Consider the following 20,377-nt stretch of genomic DNA (forward strand, 5'->3'; position numbering starts at 1 on the left):
GCCACATTTTTGTAATACTTGTTTTGACTTGGCAAACATGCCTTTTTTTGATATATATATAAATGTTGATATTCGATCCAATAAACGTGTACTGAGTTCATTATTGTGTATTTTTTGTATTTCGTGGTTGTCCTTTTATAAAGTTGATTGATCATTTGCCTATGTAATCAACAATATGAATATAAACAACAAAAATCTATGATATAAAACATTGCAATCGTGGAATATGATTTGATAAAATTTCTAAAATGTCAAAGTAACCCTACAAAACTCCTTGTATTCAATTCATTATATTGTATTCATTGTATTTGGTGGATGCCTTTTTATAAATTTAAATGAATATTTTCCTATGTAATCAACAATATGAATATAAACAACAAAAAATGATAATATGAATATAAACAACAATATGTGTGTGTTGTAAGGGCACCCTCATGCTCGCAATGGTCAAATTTTGGTTCTTGTGTGAACAAACCAATGTCAAGAGTGCATCTAGGTGGGAAATTTTACGCTAGGCATGCTCCTCTTGTGCATCCCAAAGCGTCAAAACATCGATAATCATACCCTACCAGCGCGATCTCTCAAGTGCCTTGAGTCCAAAAAATTGTCAAACTATGACGGACTGTTTCTTCCAATCTAGGACACATATGATCAATTTGTTTGAACCTATGGAGTCATGTGAAGCTCCTCTACAATGGCCTATCTTGGTTTTTGACGAATCAGAGCCATTTTCAATTGGTAGCATTTTTTCACTTGCTGTAAAAATCGTCAGTTGCAAGATAGGCTAGAATTGATTTGGTTCGTCATGTGCACAAAATGATGTCATGAGTGCATCTGGGTGGGAATTTGTATGCTAGGAATTCTCCTCTCGTGCATCTCAAAGCATCGGAACATCGAGAGTCATACCCTATCGGCACGATCTCTCAAGTGCCCTAAGTCCAAAAAATTGTCAAACTTTGATGGATTGTTTCTTCCAATCCAAGACACATGTGATTGATCTATTTGAACTTGTGGGGTTGTGTGAGGCTCCTCTACAATGGCCTATCTCATTTTTTGACGAATCGGAGCCATTTTCAATTGGTAGCATTTGTTTGCCTGCTGTAAAAATCGCCACTTGCATGCAATGCAAAGTTGCAAGATACGTGAGAATTGATTCAATTTGTTGTTTTCACAAACCAACATCACAAACATGTCTGAATGGGTAGGTTTACGCTAGGCATTCTCCTCTCATGCATCCCAAAGCATTGGAACCTCAAGAGTCATACCTTACCGACGCGATCTCTCAAGTGCCCTGAGTCCAAAAAATTGTCAAACTTTGATGGCTTGTTTCTTCCAATCCATGACATATATGATCGATCCATTTGAACCTATGGGGTTACATGAGGCTCTTCTATAATGGACTATCTCATTTTTTGACGACTTGGAGCCATTTTCAATTGGTAGCATTTTTTCACCTGCTACAAAAACCATCAGTTGCATGCAATGCAAAATTGCAAGATAGGCTAGAATTGATTCAGTTCATCTTGTGCACAAACTGACGTCACGAACGCATCCAGGTGGGAAGTTTTAGACTAGGCATGCCAGAATGTCAAGAGTCATACCCTACCGGCGCAATGTACAAGTTGCTTGACAACTTTTTTGACAATAATGACAATTTTTGCTCAAATTGTATCTAGACTCAATTTATGACTCCTATGACCCGATAATGAGTCAAATAATTATCCATGATTATACAAGAATCAAGAATGCTCATGATTTACCTTATAACATCACATAAACTCAAAACATAGTCACAAAACATAGACACAAAAAATAGTCACAAAACATTGTCACATATTATTCAAAAATTTGTCTTTAAATATGGTCAAATCAGCTCTTGGCTATTTGAATATACAAAAAAAATTCTTACAAATCATCTCATGGGATTTTATACAAAATTGGGATTTACAATATGTGCGATTCAGCTCATCGCTATTTTAATATACAACATTTGGCATCTAAATATGTAAAATTCAGCTCATTGTCATTTAAATATACAAAATTATGCCCCTAAACATGTACAAATCAGCTCATGGGCATTTATATATACAAAAAATGAATATAGAATAATTCATCGACGATATATACAAAATTCTCAAAACCATTCTACTTTGAACCATAGAATTAATCAAGTGAGCCTTCAGGATTGTCTCTAACCCGTATTGTGTCAAGTATTGTCTCGTGGTCAGATTAATGAACTTTCTATAAAATCTTGTTATGAGGTCTACCATGATACTTCATCAAATGAATATTTATTGCAACAACAAGGTTAGAGAAATAAAAATATGTATGTGTGTTTCAAAGTCCTCAATCAACCAAACATCATAATTCTTGATAGGGTATCTCCTAAGCCATGTTCCTGTCACGACAACAGACCCTATTGGGTACTCAATACCCTCTCTGTCAATGATTGTGGTTGTCAATTTTCTTTTAGGCTCAACACAACGACACAAATAGTAATTTGTTCCTTCTTCATTGTTCTCTTCTACAACAACTGCATACACATGACCTGCATTTTATAAAGTGATAATTAATACCAAAAATAAAGTGTGATGTACAACAAAATGAACCAAAAAGAATACTTGCAAAAAAATTAACTCAAAAAATCACCTGAATCCACTAGGTCGTATACATGGTCAAAATCCACTAATATCTCAATCTGGCTCAAGTGTAGTGCTTTAGGAATTCGATATGTATCAATGGGAACCAACGGTCTAGAAGACCATTTGTCAACCCACTCTTGTGATTCACATTCTTCCCGCAAACAATGCATGCATGAAGAGAAAAAACATACCATTTGTCTCGTATAAATTAGTAGTGAAATTGCATTTGAACTCATAAAGGAGTGCATGTCACTCGATCATGCAACTGTACAACAATCTAGATAGTTTTCAATGTTAGATTCAGTGATCAACCAAAAATATTTACGAAACATTGACGTACCTGGATTACCTGGACCCATCGTAGAGTTACGCCATCGCACAATTGTTTCTGCATCTATAACTCAGCACCACCTTCGTACTTCAATTCTTCTCTAGCTAGGGCTCTTTTTACACATGCTCCTGCACCATCGTGCTCTCCCTTACCATGTCTAGTCTCAGTGAAATTCCAAAAATGTTGTACACCACTTGTCATATGCATCCTTGCATTCTTGAATTGTGTGGTGCAATTATATGACCATATTAAGTGTCGATTGTATTGTATGTTTCTTTCCTTTAAATTATCATACAAAACTTTAAAGAATCCTTGTACAAACTCTGAGGAATGAGTACGATCATCACTTATATAGAAGTGATACTCTCTTACAACCTTTCTATCCTCCTCTAAGCCATCATCTACATGCATGAATGTTATGTGTACAAAAATAGAAACTTGTGTAGAATGATAATACATAGATTGCACTTCATTTTGAGGTTGTAGTGTATAATTTTCAGCAAAATCAATGATAGAGACAATGGTGCCAAGAGAAAATGTGTCCTTACATAACTTGAATTGCTCATCTAACCATCGAGCTCTATGTGTATGCATTATGTACTCATAAACTAGTTTCTCTTAAAACATTTTCATAAATTCATCTACACATATATCATTTTTCACTAGCTCACATCTCTTCAATTCTTTTCCATCTTTAACTCCATATGTGATTGTCTTGTATTTTCCAAAAGAAACTAGTTTCCTACCAATTTCATGTGTGCTTTCCAAATGTACACATCTTGGTAAATATTGCAAACCATCACATATAGCACAAGAACCTTCCAAACAAGGCATCTTATAATAAATGCAACCATCATGTCTATTACATTGCACACTTGAAATAAATTCTCTTTCCGACTTAGGAGGTGCTTGTATATTGGATTCTTGCAAAACATCGTTAGTGTGCAAAGTAGAACAAATATGAAGAAAAATATCATAGTGCATGGAAAATTCAATATACACCCTACAACAACATGTGGTATGTACATGATTAATCTTAATATAAAAAGGTTTTTCCATTATAAAAATCTTTGAGAAATTCTTATTTGAGGAAACTTTTCAAGGAATCTTTCATAAAATTTTGTTTGAGTCATATCCAAATAGTGTTTGGCATGTGGCTCACGATTTGTAGACCCGATTCGCCTTCTAACAACATCTATTTGGTTGGGCGAAACTCTTGTGTTGTCATGCCAAAAAAATTTAATTAATATTCTTAGTGCATCAACAACAACCTTGTCTTTGCGTGGTAGTCTACCTGAGAATGCCCAAAGAGAATTACTGTTAGGTTCCTCTATTTTTTCTCACCTTTGTAATGCTTTACTTAATGGTGTTCTACTATTGTTTAATGATTTACTTATTTTTCTTATCAAACAATCTTTTTTTATTTTCCTGCTCATTATGGTTGATATAATGACACGTCGAGTAGCATTAGAATCTTTAGTATGTGATTTTGAACCAATAGCTTGATATGCATCAAATAGATTTCTCACAATAGTTCTTTCGCTATTACTTTCAAATGATCTTAGGCCTAGAATTTTCATTCTCTCTAAAATTTAAATTTTTAATCATTTGAACAATCAATTGATATCTTGCGGCTTGATTTAAGTTTTTAAAATAGTTTTGCATATTCTCTTAATCATTCTCCTACAAGTTTGTTCATTCATTTTATCAGGCATTGGCTTCAATATATTCTCATCAATGTCAATTAGATACTTTGGTTTCCTACAAATGATTCTAGGAGGTGTTAACATCGGTGCATTGTGTACATTCAATTCATCAAATAGAGCAGGTGTATGTTCATCATTTAATTGATTATTCAATGTGGTATCTTATTCAATTGCATTAGGTGCATTATGTTCGTTTGGTAAATCGAATTGAGATGTTGATGATGACATACATTCTTCTCCCATTGTTCTTATGTCACGTAACCTTTGTCTTTCCTTTTCAGCCTCTCATTGTTCTATCATTCCTTGCTTGTTCTTTCCCATGGTTGATATCGGTTGTCCTAAATAGAATCATACTACATATATATGTAAACAAAAGTTCATAAACAAACAAATAATCATAAATATGCATCTTATCTTTATTTTTTTGAATCAAAATTATTAAACAATCACAATAATATTGACAAAACTAATAAGAACAATAACTCAATCATTTAAACTCATGCAAAAATTAAAAATTCACTTACTTCTATGTATAAAACAGTGATAGAAGTGCAGACACGGTTGCGGTGGGGCCTTGAATGACCTCTCTTTTGAGGTCATTGAGGCTCTTGGGTAAATAAAACTCTGTCTACGTATCGTGTATGCAGTATATTAATAACCGTGTGCGTGTTGTTAGTCCCTAAAATGTTGGCAAGCCCAATGGTATTTTTTTCACCCTGTACGCACTTAGAACTCATAATTAATGCATACGCGCTCCTATGCCTTAAAAATGTTATGGCAAGGCAGCGAACTAATAGGCTCAGTACCCCATACGCGCTATTTGTAGTAAAGAAAATGTGAAGGAAAAGGGAGGGAGAGAGGGAGAGGGAGAGAGAGGGAGAGAGAGAGGGAGGGAGGGAGAGAAGAAGAGAGAGAGGTATGGGGTATGGAGGAAGGGAGAAGGGGAGAGAGGGAGAGAGAGGTAGAGGGAGGGAGAGAGAGAGAGAGATAGAGAGGGGGGCGGAGAGGGAGGAAGGGAGAGAAGAAGAGAGAGAGGGATGGGGTATGGAGGAATGGAGAAGGAGAAAGAGAGAGAGAGAGAGAGAGAGAGAGAGAGAGAGAGAGAGAGAGAGAGAGAGAGAGAGAGAGAGAGGGAGAGAGAGAGAGAGAGAGAGGGAGAGAGAGGGGGGAGAGAGGGGGGGAGTGAGAGATGAGAGAAGAAGAGAGAGAGGGATGGGGTATGGAGGAAGGGAGAAGGGGGAGAGAGAGAGAGAGAGAGAGAGAGAGAGGAACAAAGAGAGGAACAAAGAGAGGGATGGGGTATGGAGGAAGAGGGAGAGAGAGAGAGAGAGAGAGAGAGAGAGAGAGAGAGAGATGAGGTATGGAGGAAGGGAGAAGGGGAGAGAGAGAGAGGGGGGGGGGCACCCTATACGTCACACTTGAGAGGGGGAGAGAGGGAAACAATACACATACATACACACATATGTGTGTATATATATACTTAATATATTATATATTATATGTATATACACATATTATATATACAATATCATATTATACACACTCCTAAATTTTAAACAAAAGTAGCGTTTATAATAAAGATAGAGCGTACACGCTTCTTACACCATAGGTACCCTGTAGGCCCTTCTTATACCATAGGTACCCCGTATGCGTTTTTGACTATTTAGGCTTGGAAATAGGCCTGGATGACAAAGCTACGGGTTGGAAGTTTGATTTCCCTCCTTTTTGAAGTGCTTTATTTTATCAGCTTGGTTTCTCGACTTTGTCATCATCAGGTTTACTCTTCATCAAGTGGGTATTTCTAAAATTTCCACCATATTTTCACCCATCTTTCGAGCTTTCTAACCATATAATTTTTTTAAAATTTGAACAACAATAATATATTATTATTGAATTTCTTTTACCAGTGTCTCCATAGTTATTACAGACATACATGTACCATTTTTTTAATAACTTTTGATCTACTTATCCAAATTTTAAAAACTTTATATATTATTGTAATACACTTGATTCTTTACAATTTAAAAAAATATATATTTTTTCGATTTTTTTAGTGCAAGTTATGCTTCGTGCACGAAAAAAATTATATGGCTAAGGGATAAAATTAATTAAATATAATGAAAAAATTTCAAGAAGAATGAGGATATGTTCTTGATTTAACAAGTATATGTTTATAAAAATAGATAATGGTAATAAAAATAGATTCTTTAATAACTCAAAATATCAATGGTTAAGTAGTATGAGAATATCATTTGTTCAATCTTATTATGTAAGACATTTTTCTTGTATATAAGAATCTTATATTATATTATCTTTTCAGAAATATATATTTATAAACACAATTAATAGTCTTGTAATAAAAATAGTCTTGTACTAATTATAATAGTCGTAATAAAAATAAATTCTTTTAACAAGTATATGTTTATAAAAATAGATTCTTTTATAACCCAAGATGTCAATAGTTAAGTAGTATGAGAATATCATTTGTTCGATCTTATTATGTAAGACATTTTTCTTGTATAAAAAAATCTTATATAATATTTTCTATTCAGAAATATATATTTATAAAAATAATTTTTTTTATAATCTACAATATCATATAAACATGACGCATCTCATGGCACATTTCAGCTGTCCAAAAAAAAAAATTGAAAACTTTTGTACATGTAATATTTCAACTGTTCAAATTTTATAACTGGTTCTCTTCGTGTGGTGGCAAAGAAGGCCTTTTCTCCAACTTGTCATAAAACACTGTAAGCTCCTCCTGCCAAAAAAATCCAAGTGATTTGAAAAAATGAGAATCTTCAAAATAGCTACAGCTACATGATGAAATGGAAAGGCAACAGACTTTTTAAACAACCTTTTCAATATAACTCCATTTATGTGGATCAAAATAAACATATGACCCCTTCTCATAAGTATTTGTCTTGATTTTGGGCTGCTCACTTCCATTGTGCTTTAACCATACACGAAGTTGTTTATGATAAAGCCAATCTCTGTTATGCCTGAAATCACCATTTAATAATAAGTTTCTTGTTAGTAGCAGAAATATAGAGTCAAATTATGCTCAACTAAGATTTTAAATAAAATCTTGAAACTGGATGAAGATATTTACAATTCATTAGCAGCAAGAAGCTGAGCCTCATCATTTGGTGTACTGTAAAATATGAAGAAAAGTGTGTCCTGATTAAGATCAGCAATATAGCTTGGCTGCAAGCAATAAAATGCAGACATCCAGTTAGTAAAAAAATCAACAATATGATATATTAGAACTGTTCTAGAAATCTTTGGACGTATCTAAGATCTCTATACAATGAGGCAACTATAATTCATTCATTATTAGTCAGTCTGATCTTTGATCTTTTGATCAAGGAAGCTTATATAATTTCTGAACCAATAAAACAATTTATCTGTTTTATAATTTTGTATTTCTTTCAGTCTAATGGGTTTGATAGAGCTGCACACATTAGATTGTAAATTTCATTAATAATATTGAAGGGGTCAAGGTTATTTATGATATAATATAATGGTTAAATTGTGGTATTCATGTAGATATTAAAATTAAAGTTTAAATTTTTGTTTGGTCAATGTGTTAAGGAGTCTTTCATTCTTTCAGATGAGCTAATTTCTTGATGTTTTGACTCATACAACACATTCTAAGTTTTGACTTTTTTAGATAGCTCATCTGAAATCACCCTAGCTTCTTCAATACGACCCACCTATTAGTCAACTGCAAGCTCCTGTTGGACCATTGTGTTCAAGGGATTAAATCCCCCTCTAAATTAATATGGTTGATGATTTGAACCACCAGTATTAATACAGATTATTCATGCAAGGAGATGAAGCCCTCATATCATGACCCTACTAGTTCATAACTCTGAATAAAAAAAGTATTGAATTACCAAAAAGAAAATTATTAAAGTGTTTAAGATATAACTTGCTTGTACTTTACCTAAAGACAGACATGGATCTTAATATGAATAATCAATAATATTCTCTTTTTATATAAATGACTATTCATAAATATCAAAATTAGTTCATTATATTTTTTATCAATAAAATAAAATCATATAATATTTTGCTTAAAAATTTTGAATTTGATGTTGAAATATTTTTCTATCAACATTTCAGATAATACTCCATGATCCATCGTCACAATTAAAAAAATCAAAGAAAAATATGATTCAAAAAAATAGATGAAAAAATAAATTAAATCAAAAACCTTCAATCTACTAAAATAGACTAAAATTTTATATCTACTTTAGTATTTTTACATATGCAAATCTGCAAACTTGCTATTAACTATTTGATCAGATTTCTTTAAACATCCTGATTTAATGAAGAAATTGGGTTTCCAAGCCGTTTATATTGCCTTGAAAAGAACACTTTTTGAGCAAATGTGTTCATGGAAATGGAGATGCGTTTTGTACAAATGTGTTCATGGAAATGGAGGAAGAAGCCTCAAGAGTTCAGTATTAACACTTCAGTTTTGCCTTGGGTTCATGATAGCTCGGCTTAAGGGACTTTATCAGACTCTTTGTATTGGGTTTAAATCTATTTGTTAGTTTATATGCCTATAATTAGTTTTGCATATAATCTTCTACAGACTATATATCTTTGTCTATATCACATTCTAATACTCACGAACATATTGTATACAGTTGTAACTAGATTTTCTTTCTGCAATACAAATATAAGTTTTTAAAAAAGAAAAAGAAAAGAGTAGCTATTTAATCAGATATAAAAGTAGAACACAACAATTATTACAACTAATTCGTCTCAGGTCTAGACTAGGCCGTGGCAGGGGTCGCCCTCCGAGCAGAAGCTGTGGGAGAGCGAAGAATGAGCACCCACAATCTGAAGCCCATAAGGAAATTGTAAGCTAGGTTCCCCTTTAGTTCTGTTAAAGCTTACTGTTTAGACTCTTGATCGAGTATTTTGCTTTAATCAGTATAATTTCTATTAATAGGGCAGCAAAGCCTCTGCCATTAGACTTTAAGTTTTTTAAAGAAATCTTTATACTTATATGTTAAATTCGGAAGGACATCTTATGCCTTCCATGGACTGCCTGGTTGCATTTCTTCTTCACTTATAAGAAGGCATACAGATGCTTCCATTTTGAATTCTGTTGAAAATCTATTAGCTATCTTAACTCTGTAAATTCTGTATAATCAATATAATTATGGCTTTGCCTACCAAAAAAAAAGAATTATTACAACTAAGACTGCTAAAACCAATCTGCACAATTAAAAAGAAGGAAAAACATTGAGCAGCATGATAGTTGATCAAAGAAATGAGTTAAACTTACATGTAATTTTGGAACTTGGCGAAGATAACAGCTTGGCAGCTTATACTGTGGTTGAGGATTTGGAATTCTTGCTGACCAAGGGAAATTATGTGAACAGTACAAATTGTCATATGAATTGAGAGTATCCTTGTCTCTGCCCATAGCTAAAGTTGTGACATTAGAGTCAGTTCCATTGATAACATCTCTCAAACCCATCAATCCAAAGCCATAAGAAGCTGCTTCAACATCTTCTTCTTTCCTTTCACTCATCTCACCAACTACTGATTTGGGCTGCAAATTGTGATTGAACTGGTTATGTGACCCCACTGTGTTAGTCAGTGAGGAGTTATGTGACCCCACTGTAGTACTCACTGTCTGCCTTACTCTATTGTTAGAGATAGGATTAGGAATGACCTGCTCACCACATATCTAGATTGGTAACAGATTGTATACTGTCTCTTTTTTGTTTCAGTGTGATCATGTTGATCGTAATTTATGATGATAGTATGAAATGAAGTTAATGATGTGAGTGTGTTAATAAAAAAATATAAATAAATCAATGATATGAAAAGATTGATAAAATACCTGAGTATGCATTGGAAGAGCCGTATAAAAAGGAGGAAATAAATAAGATGTTTGTAAAGTAGGAAGATAAGCTACTGGAACACAAGTATTGAATGGTACCATAAAAGGAAATGCTTGGCTCTGCACGGTATACACAATCCCTGGCAAGGGAATTCCTTGTGTTGGTCTTTCAATCTACAACAAAAATCCAAGTTTGTTTAATAATTTGAAAAATATTACAAGTAATAGCATCTTATAAAACATACATATGTTAGAGAAAAATGTTTGGACTGTTAGTATTTTTAATAGTTTTTTTTGGTCTTGTTTGTTTTTTCTAGCATATTTTGTTCTATTCATTTTATGGTCTTTTTTGATTTTTGGAAGCCATGGGTTTGTTATCAATTTTCTGAAATTTTTATTTAGTTTTGAATTTGAATGATAATTTTTGGTGCTTAGAATTTTTTGTGGTAATTTGTTTTTAATTATAAAAACAGCAAAACAGAGGTGCTGATCTTATACAATCATAGATCAAACAGGTGACACTAATTACTTGAGTTGTTTTTGAAAAATTAAGTAGCAAACTAAGATGCCAACTCTTTACAAAAACAAGCACCAAAGACAAAGAAATGCAGGACAAACACAGGCCACTCACAGCATTCCAAAGGTCATTAACAAACCACTTACAGCAAGTCCCAAACCATGAACAGATCTTTTACAATATAGATAATATATTTATCTTTTTAATAAAACATATATATTTAATTTTAAATTAAAAATAATTAAATTTATTATTTAGATATATTCTTAATTATAAAAAATAATATTTTATAATTTTAAATTTATTAAATTATATGCCCAAAAAAACTAACTCTTTGTATTTAAAAAAATTATTGAACAGCTAATGGAATGTATTTGCATGTAAGAATAAAGAATGTAGATATTTGATATTATTTAACAAGAATTAGAGATTTCATAGCATAAGTTGCATAGAAAACCATACAAATTTAATTATAAAAATTTGAAAAAGAATTTCCTTTTCATGCAAGGATAGAATCACTCAACATATGACTACTATCAATTTATTTTCTAAATTATTAAAAAAAAAAATTTTAAATTAGAAAAGTAAATATTAAAGAGAGGAATAAATAAATAGAAAAATATAACAGTAGAAGTACTGAGTTGCTGATTTATTCATCAAATAGTATTACATATTTATAGCTGTTGAAGACTCCTCAAAATAGCTAGTTTATTTGACAACACATTAGATATAATTGACAACAAACTAAAAATTAATGAAAGATATTGACAGCTAATTTGAACTGTTCAACAGACCACAGACAGCAAACTGGACATGTGGACACATCTGCATGTTTATTTTAAAGCATTAATTTCAACATAAATTAATATCCAGTAATTCAATACATATAATAAATTTAATTGTCTATTATTACATTAAGCTATATTGAAAAAAAATTATGTTCAACATTTATTTCTGAGTGAGGCTATTTATGAAATTTTTTGTCACTAATTCTTTTCACTAGATTTATTGTAGAAAAAAAAGAAAGGGATAATTTAACTACTTACTTGATGGAATCTATGACGTTGTTGTTGCTGTTGCTGAAGTATATCCATTGATGGACGTTGATTTCCTCCTCCTGCAATTAATAATTAATATTTAATATTCATCTACTCTAAACAAAACTTTAAGAATGAAAAATAATAATTCCTTTGGATGATAATAGTAAACCCTAAAGATTTTAACAAGATTTCTCTGAGTATGAATGAACCCTTAAGCTATTGGATCGAGGTGAAAAAAAAAATTGAAAAAAAAAATGATTAATTATGTTTAAATGATAAATATATTTATATAAAAAGAGCATTAGGAGCATGACATGTGTCTTCTCCATGGAATTTTGAGATTTTTATTTTTATTTTATTTTGTATTAGGAAAAGTCTACCAGTAGTCTTTATAGTTAATTTGGTCAATTCATAGATTTTAAATGGTGCATAGAATTTTTATAACTTTGTAACTGGTATTCTTTCTCTATTTATATAAATTAACATTTTGTTTTGAACTAATATTAATTAATATTTTGTTTTCAGTTAATATTTAGTATAATATTTATTATTATTTTTGCATGCATTTGCCTCTATTTTTATGAATTCAGTTTTATCTCATCTTTATTTATTTGAAATCTTATTTATTTACAATTTAACCATTGAATTTGTTTGTCTGTATTGACACTCATATCCATTGCCTCTGCATCCTTTGTCGATTCACATGATTGATTCTATGTGCTTCAAGATTAACTTTCGAATTTAAAAATGTGTCATCATACTCAATCTCCTCTAAGATTGTTATAAGCAAAACCTTGAAAAAATTCTCTATAGAGAAAAGAAGGTAAAGATTTACTCTTATAATTAAGGTTGTTATGAACCCCACCTTGAAAAAATCAAATATACAGAAAGTGAAGGTAAAGATTTACTATTGTAAATAAGGTTGTTAAAATCAAGTATAGAGAAAGTGAAAATGAGTATAAAGAAGGTGAAGGTAAAAATATTACTGTTGTAATTTTATATTAATCCATTCTTGTGGGTCATAATTTGTCGCTATTCATCAAATTATTCTTTTTATGATTAGGTTTGATCTATTGATTTATGTTCACATGCTTAGATTTTTTTTGAATGTATGCTTTATACACTAACTTGATCTTATCTACCCTTGAAGGCTATTTTTCCCTTTATAATTTTCCCATAGTAGGGTGAACCTTACCTAATGACTATCTTTAGCTTGTGTTTGACATTACCGTCATTCAAAATTTTGCTACATGCTTGTCACACAATGCTTAACTATGACATCCATTCCATATCTATGTGTTTCTAGGTTTACAATGTATTCTATTATATTTACTTTTCATGAATCAATTTTTCCTCTTCTCTAATTCCTTTACTTTTCATGAATCAATTTTTTCTCTTTTCTAATTCCTTGCATATTATGTATACAATCAATTGAAGGGCTATTTATTATGATTGTTGTTCCTATGATTGAGGCATTAGATAGTGACACATGCTAAATAGAAAATGTTCACCGTGTTTTAATAACAAATTTGGTTGTATTATTAACCCAAAATTGAATGAAGTTTTTTTTTTTTTAAATCCTATAATCAAATTTCTTACGTTTTACAAAATCAAACTGAATGACATGGTAATATCAAATGCATCATATCAAATTGTCATAGTCAAACAAAGTATTTTTTTCACTTTATTTACATGTAAATTCTCTAACCCTTCATCTTTATTTTTTATTTACATAAAAGCTAAAGGATACTAATTTTCTCATTCCTTGGTCACATGTTAAGTTATCAATTTACTTTAAATAAAATTTTTTCAAATATTAGAATAAGATTAAAGTAGATTAAGTTCATTAAAGTAGATTAAGTTCATTATTGACATATATGTGTGCCTTAAACATTATGTGCAGTAGTGTTTTTCTCTAAGTCATATGTATCAATTGTATACAGTAAAATTCATCAGTTTGTATCATTTAAGAAATCTTTTGGACATTAAATATTTCAACTTGTTTAATAGATAAAGATGATGATATCTTTTATTATTTCATTTATCAAAATTTAAATCTAAAACTTGTTTTCTTATATCCAATAATTTTAAAAAGTATATAAAATTAATATATAACTTAATAAAATTTAAAAAAATTAAAAATATATATTTGTAATATAAATATATTTATATATTTATTAATAAAAATAAGAAATCTATTTATTTAGATTTATTATCTCCTTTTATCTTTCTCTTGATTCAATTTTTGAATCATATGATTTTTTAACCACAAACCCATTTTCTTAATATCATAAAAGAGGATGTCCATGATTTTGGAAGGCAATTAACATACACTAGCTATAATAATTTATTATTTTGGGGTTCTATTTTTATTTTATTTTTAATTAGTTTTTTATATATTTAATTTAATTACAATCTGATTTTTATTTTAAGTTATAATAAAAATATATTTATAATGATAAAAATAAATATTTATATCTTCTTTCTTTATATTTTGAATCCACATTGGTTAAAGTTTCATTTATCTAATGACCATTGTATAGAAAATATTCTTAAATATATTTTACTTAGAATTTAATTCAACCTATCTTTATCATTGTATTTTTTAAAAATGAATGCAATATTTAAATTTCATATTCACTAGTCTGCTTTCTATTCCTAATTATGTTCACCATACATTCCTAGAAATGAATTACAATCTTGAAATGGCATAATCACTACCTCCATTTTTATTCTAGCCTATCTTCTCATCATGGCACATTCCAAAAAATGAATTGCAATATTAGATCTCATATTCACTATCATTTGTTTTATTCCAACGTGTCTTAATCATTGCATATTCCCTAATTTTTATTTTAGCCTATCTTCATCACCATTCCCAAAAATGAATCACAATCTCTATGTCTCATATTCACTACCATAATTTTTACTCAAGCCTATCTTCATCGTGAGACATTTTCAAAATTGATTACAATCTTTAGATCTAATACTTACTACCCTAACTTTTATTCCAGCCTATCTTTATCATCACATTTCCAAAACTCAATCGTGATCTTTATGTCTCTTTTCACTAACCTAATTTTTACTCCATCATATCTTCATCATTGCAAATTTCCAAAAATTAATTGCAATCTTTATGTCTCATATTTACTATCCTATGTTTTATTCCAGTATGTATGTCTCATATTTACTATCCTATGTTTTATTCCATCCTATCTTCATTGCAATCTTTGTTTCATTTTTGTTGCCCTAAGTTTTATTGAGCATATCTTTATCAAGACACATTTCTAAAAGTAAATTACAATCTTCAAATCCACATGGGCAATTCCAACCTATTTTTATTGTGCCTGTATTAATTACCTTAATTTTTATTCCATGGTTGTACATACCCAAAAATGAATCGCAATCTTTGTTTCATTTTCCCTGCCCTAACTTTTATTTCAGCCTATTACTCCAAAAGTGAATTATAATCTTGAGATCTCGTGTTTACCATAATCCTTATTCTATCCTATCTTCATCATCACACATTTCCAAAAATTAGTTGCAATCTTTATGTCACACATTCACTGCCCTAATTTTTGTTCCATCTTACCTCATCATTGCACATTTCAAAAAATTAATTACAATTTTCATGTATCATATTTAATACCTAAGTTTTTTTAATGAGTAAGTGCATATTATTTCATTAGATATAAAATATACACATATTCAAAAAAAGGGTGGGTGGACACAAGGCCACACCCCAAAATTCACATGGGGAGTGCCTATTTTATTTCAGATATCTTCATCATTAAACATTCCCAAAACAACCTTATCTTCTTAGTCACAAATTTCCAAAAATGAATTACTATCTTTGGATCTCATATTCACTACCCTAATCTTGATTCCAGCCTATCTTCGTCATTGTACATTACCAAAACCAATTTATCTTCATTATCATATATTTTCAAAAATACATTGCTATCTTTAGATCTCATATTCACTGCCTTAATCTTGATTCCAGTCTATCTTCATGATGCACATTTTCAAAAATAGATCTCTTATTCACTACCCTAACTTAAATATGCTGCAAACATGAAACTGGCCAATAAAATCATTGGTGCATGTACCATCATAAAAAAGAAAGACAGTAATAAACAAGATACATATTTATAACATCTTATTGTAAAAAACAAGTGACTATCCAACTAACTAAAACGCAACAAAAAGAAAATTTTAAAAATAAGTATTCTCGTTTGTATGAATTACATTTTAATTGGTTTAATAGCCTTCCCTATAAAACAGCCCTTTACAAATTATCACATGGAACCCTAAGAATTGCAAGAAAATTATGTACAACCTAACCAAATCACAGAAAAAGCTTTTCCCAGGCTGTTCATTTCATTGTCTATTGTTTGGTGATGCAAATTGGTTTGCTTTGCCACCCCGGTACAGTAAGTTTAAATCTCTACTTGGTATGACGATCGAACCAATTTATTTTTGACACTGTATCGTCTGATCCTTAAATCATAAAACCATATGTAATAACTCCATATTCTGAGTTAAGAGAACTGTAACAATACTCAAAAGAAGAAAACTATAGTCTTGAAAAATGAATAAAGAAAGCTAGGAGAACTGTAGCAATATTCAAAAGAAAAAAATTATATTCTAAGCAATTAATAAAGTTGAGAGAACTGTAACACTATGCATATTGGGAACGGATTAAATTATATACATTAGGCTTACATTTTTAGGTTTAAAAGTGTTAAACACTCAGAGTTGACTGACTTTTTCTAGGCTTAAAATGTTGCTTAAGGTGTGTGGTCACACTAAGAATACCCTTCTAGACTTAAAAATGTTGCACTCAGAATTGACTAACATTCTCTAGACTTAATATGCTGCTTAATTGTATGATTTAAGATTGATCCCCATATTCTAAACAATATAAAAAACTAAAGCTAAGAGAACTGTAACCTCATACCTGTACTATGACCTCGATAGAGTTGGAATGAGCCATTAGTTCTGCGTGAAGCCATGTAATGTATGAATTGCTTCCTTACTAAACCAACAAGTAGACTGAAATATGGTTGTGAGCCTGCCTTCCAAACCTTCAAACTGTTTTTTCACTACTTCTTTAGCAAAGCAAGCAATATCTGCAAACAATCTCTTGATGTCCCAAGGTATGGAAAAGGAAATGAATGGTCTCTTTGTTGATGGGTAAACCTATATATACAGGAATGCACTCCAAACAAGGGGATTTGACTAAGGAGATTGATTCCAATTATCTCTGCTCACAGATCCCAAGTAGGGAAAATTTGAGTGGGGGCAGCTTATTTTAGCATATATCTATGCATAAGTGATAGTGCATGAAAGTAATTTATATATTGGTGTATTTTGTATAGTCATTTATTTGAAGCGGTTATCTAGACCTTAGGTTGTACCAATACATAAATGATATTACATAAAAGTAATTTATGCATCCGTGTATGTTAAGGGCTCTATAGTCATTTAATAGAAAGCGGCTATCCAAAAGGTTTTTAAAACTCGGATAGCCATTTAATAGGAAGCCACTATCCAAACCATAGCCATTTGATAGGAAGCCTCTATCCAAACCATAGCCATTTGATAGGAAGCCTCTATCCAAACCATAGCCATTTAATAAAAAGCCCCTATTCAAACTCTGGATAACCATTTAATAGGAAATAGCTATCCAAACCCTAGGAATACCAATTCATAAGTGATAGTGTATGAAAGTAACTGAAGCATTTCAATATGACATCTTGTGATTTTTTTCACCATTACTTTGAGGCACAATGGTGAGACACTTGGGTTCTTGGCCTTTTTAATGATTATTTTGGAACTATTGATTTATTGTAAATTGTTTTATAAGTTGCAAATTGAGCAAGCTAAATGGCTTTTATATTAAAAGTGGAGTTTTAAAATATTTAGGTTCATCACATAAATAAAATAATCAATAAAGATATGTGAGTTATGAGTTATGGTGAAAATTATTTAAAGTAAAGTATTAACAAACATAAGAAGAATAAATAAATGATATTTAGTTGGGAATTCATTATAGTTATGTTATCATAGAGATCTAAAGATAAAATCTAAAATTATTATATGTATGTGTTTTCAGTCTATAAAATTAGTTATTTGTTGTTCTACGTCACTTCCATGATTGCAAAAACAATCTACATAAACTATAGATCTAATATGTCAGTTTGTCAAACTTTATATACCTACAAATGAGATGTGTGTAGATGTCTACACCTGCATTAACAACCTAACAAAGGCTATAAACACCTTTAAATATGTCAATTTGGATGTGAAACCCTTTATAAGATTGTAGAGACAGCTAAGATGCTAGAATGCTACTAAATTTAGAAAATGGATAGATGTCAATGGAAAGCAACAAATATTAATTAGATGAGGAATGGATACAAAAGGTCAATTAAAAGCTTTATAATTTTTAGTTATACATAGACAATAATTTGTGAGCTTGGTGTGAGTTGATCTATATGACAACTACTTAGAACAAAGTCAACTTGGGCGCAAAATTAAATTTGAATGTTAAAGTATCCAAGTAAAATGTGTGAATTATGGAACTACCCTGCCCATGAAATTTGATGGCATGCAAAAGAACCAAGAAGAGGAACATGTAATCTAAGAGCTTAAAATTATCAAAGAGTGGATTTGATTTTGATTCTAATGGTTATCTAGGAATTTAGGTAAATGGGAGCTAAATTGGTCAAAATCATACTCTAAATCAAGATATCAAGATATCTACACAAAGTGGCATATAAATAATGACAAAATTTGTATGCTATGCATTTTATCCATTATATATTTCCCTCACTTTTATATTCATGTGAAGCTACTTCAAGCATAACAAAGTTTATAAATGTTAATATAGACACAATAGGAACTCAAGTACCTAAAATAATGAAAAATATTTTATCTATGAACTACATATGCACTTGGAAATCGATTTGTAGTGATCCCCCAACCCCCATTAATTGTATGTGTGTCCCTTAAGGCATACACACAAAGAAAGGAGAGGACAAAATATTGGACAAAATAAAGCATGATAACATGAAAATTTGTATAGAAAGATAGCATAAGAATCAAAATTGAACATGAATATTAACCATGATAGCATGAAATAATTAAAACAAATTACAAAATTATTCGTAAACTAAAATCATAATACTTACATTTTTGTATGAAACAAAAGGTTCCCCTTGTTACCCCAATATAATAAAACATGAATGCATGGACCCTATAAAAAACAAATAAGAACCTTTCTCCTTATACAAACAAATCAATTATAGAAGAACATGAAAGAGAATGTTGATACTCTTCTTTACTACCTAGCCATGTATCCTTCTCACTTGAATGATTGATCCCTCTAATAATTTTGGTTGGTTCCTTCCTATTGTGTAAGGCAAATGATAGTGAAACATGTATTCATTGGAATCTTGTTTCCCCTAGTGGAGTCCTTTTTACCATCAAAATGTATATAAATAATTATATAATTGACTAATATTTGTTTATAAATAAAAATAGCATACAAATGATGGGATCTTCGGAAGAGTTCCTCTTATTTGTCTTGAGATGGAGAATTGGATGCTTATGAGATAGTTTGGTAAGCATGTCATCATATATTATTCTATTGATGGAAACTTTGGTGTATATTTAGTCCTTTTCATAATACATGCACCACATTATGTGCTTGATATAGATTTCTTATCATTATGCTTGGAAGGATTAGAAAGAGGTTGTAAAAATATGTGTGAACTATTATTGATGTTCTCAATGTGTACTTTCTTCTTGTCAGTGATGTATTTAAGTTGTGTTGCAATTTAATGCATCATTCTATAGAATGTACATATATGTGATGATAATCACAAAAATTATTAACCATACATCATGTACTCTTAGACATATCTATTTTCTAAAGGAGAGCAATGCAAATGTTTTGATATATTATTTGAATATGTGAGGAGGATATATACACAAAGGAGATGTACAGTTCACATAACTGTATAATAGTTGCAACTACACCATCGTGTAACTACACCACCAATAAAAATGTAATACAAACTTTAACCATTACGCCAACTTTCCCTCTCTTATTACATTGTTCCTAAAACTTGCCCTAGGGACCCCCCCTTAAGGCTTACACAACTAAACTTGTTGATTGTACATTATATGAATACATATTTTTTGAGAAGATCTTCTCTTGAAGAAGCAAATCCTAAACTAAGCAGGGCTTCATCAAATCATC

The 20,377-nt window shown here is 30.8% G+C and overlaps 1 protein-coding gene across 1 annotated transcript; it reads right to left on the bottom strand.

Moving 5' to 3' along the window:
* Positions 1-7,368: 7,368 nt before the first annotated feature.
* On the bottom strand, positions 7,369-17,123 carry LOC131876638 (probable NOT transcription complex subunit VIP2). Its single transcript, XM_059222082.1, has 8 exons — positions 17,069-17,123; positions 12,115-12,185; positions 10,552-10,725; positions 9,988-10,380; positions 9,324-9,359; positions 7,795-7,889; positions 7,540-7,684; positions 7,369-7,443 (listed from the first exon to the last, which is right to left on the bottom strand). Exons 1-8 carry the CDS (start codon positions 17,121-17,123, stop codon positions 7,369-7,371), a joined length of 1,044 nt encoding a protein of 347 aa, XP_059078065.1.
* Between the last annotated feature and the right edge of the window lie 3,254 nt (positions 17,124-20,377).

Source organism: Cryptomeria japonica, chromosome 6 (genome assembly GCF_030272615.1).
Source record: "Cryptomeria japonica chromosome 6, Sugi_1.0, whole genome shotgun sequence".
NCBI classification, from domain to species: domain Eukaryota; kingdom Viridiplantae; phylum Streptophyta; class Pinopsida; order Cupressales; family Cupressaceae; genus Cryptomeria; species Cryptomeria japonica.

Excerpts from the sequence above, each read along its gene's own strand:
- LOC131876638 (XM_059222082.1), bottom strand. The coding sequence starts at position 17,123 with ATGGCTTCACGCAGAACTAATGGCTCATTCCAACTCTATCGAGGTCAT. Across the intron at positions 7,890-9,323 it reads CAACTGTATACAATATGTTC|CCAAGCTATATTGCTGATCT; the intron begins GTGAGTATTAGA and ends TATTGCTTGCAG. Across the intron at positions 7,685-7,794 it reads CTTCTTGCTGCTAATGAATT|GCATAACAGAGATTGGCTTT; the intron begins GTAAATATCTTC and ends TGGTGATTTCAG.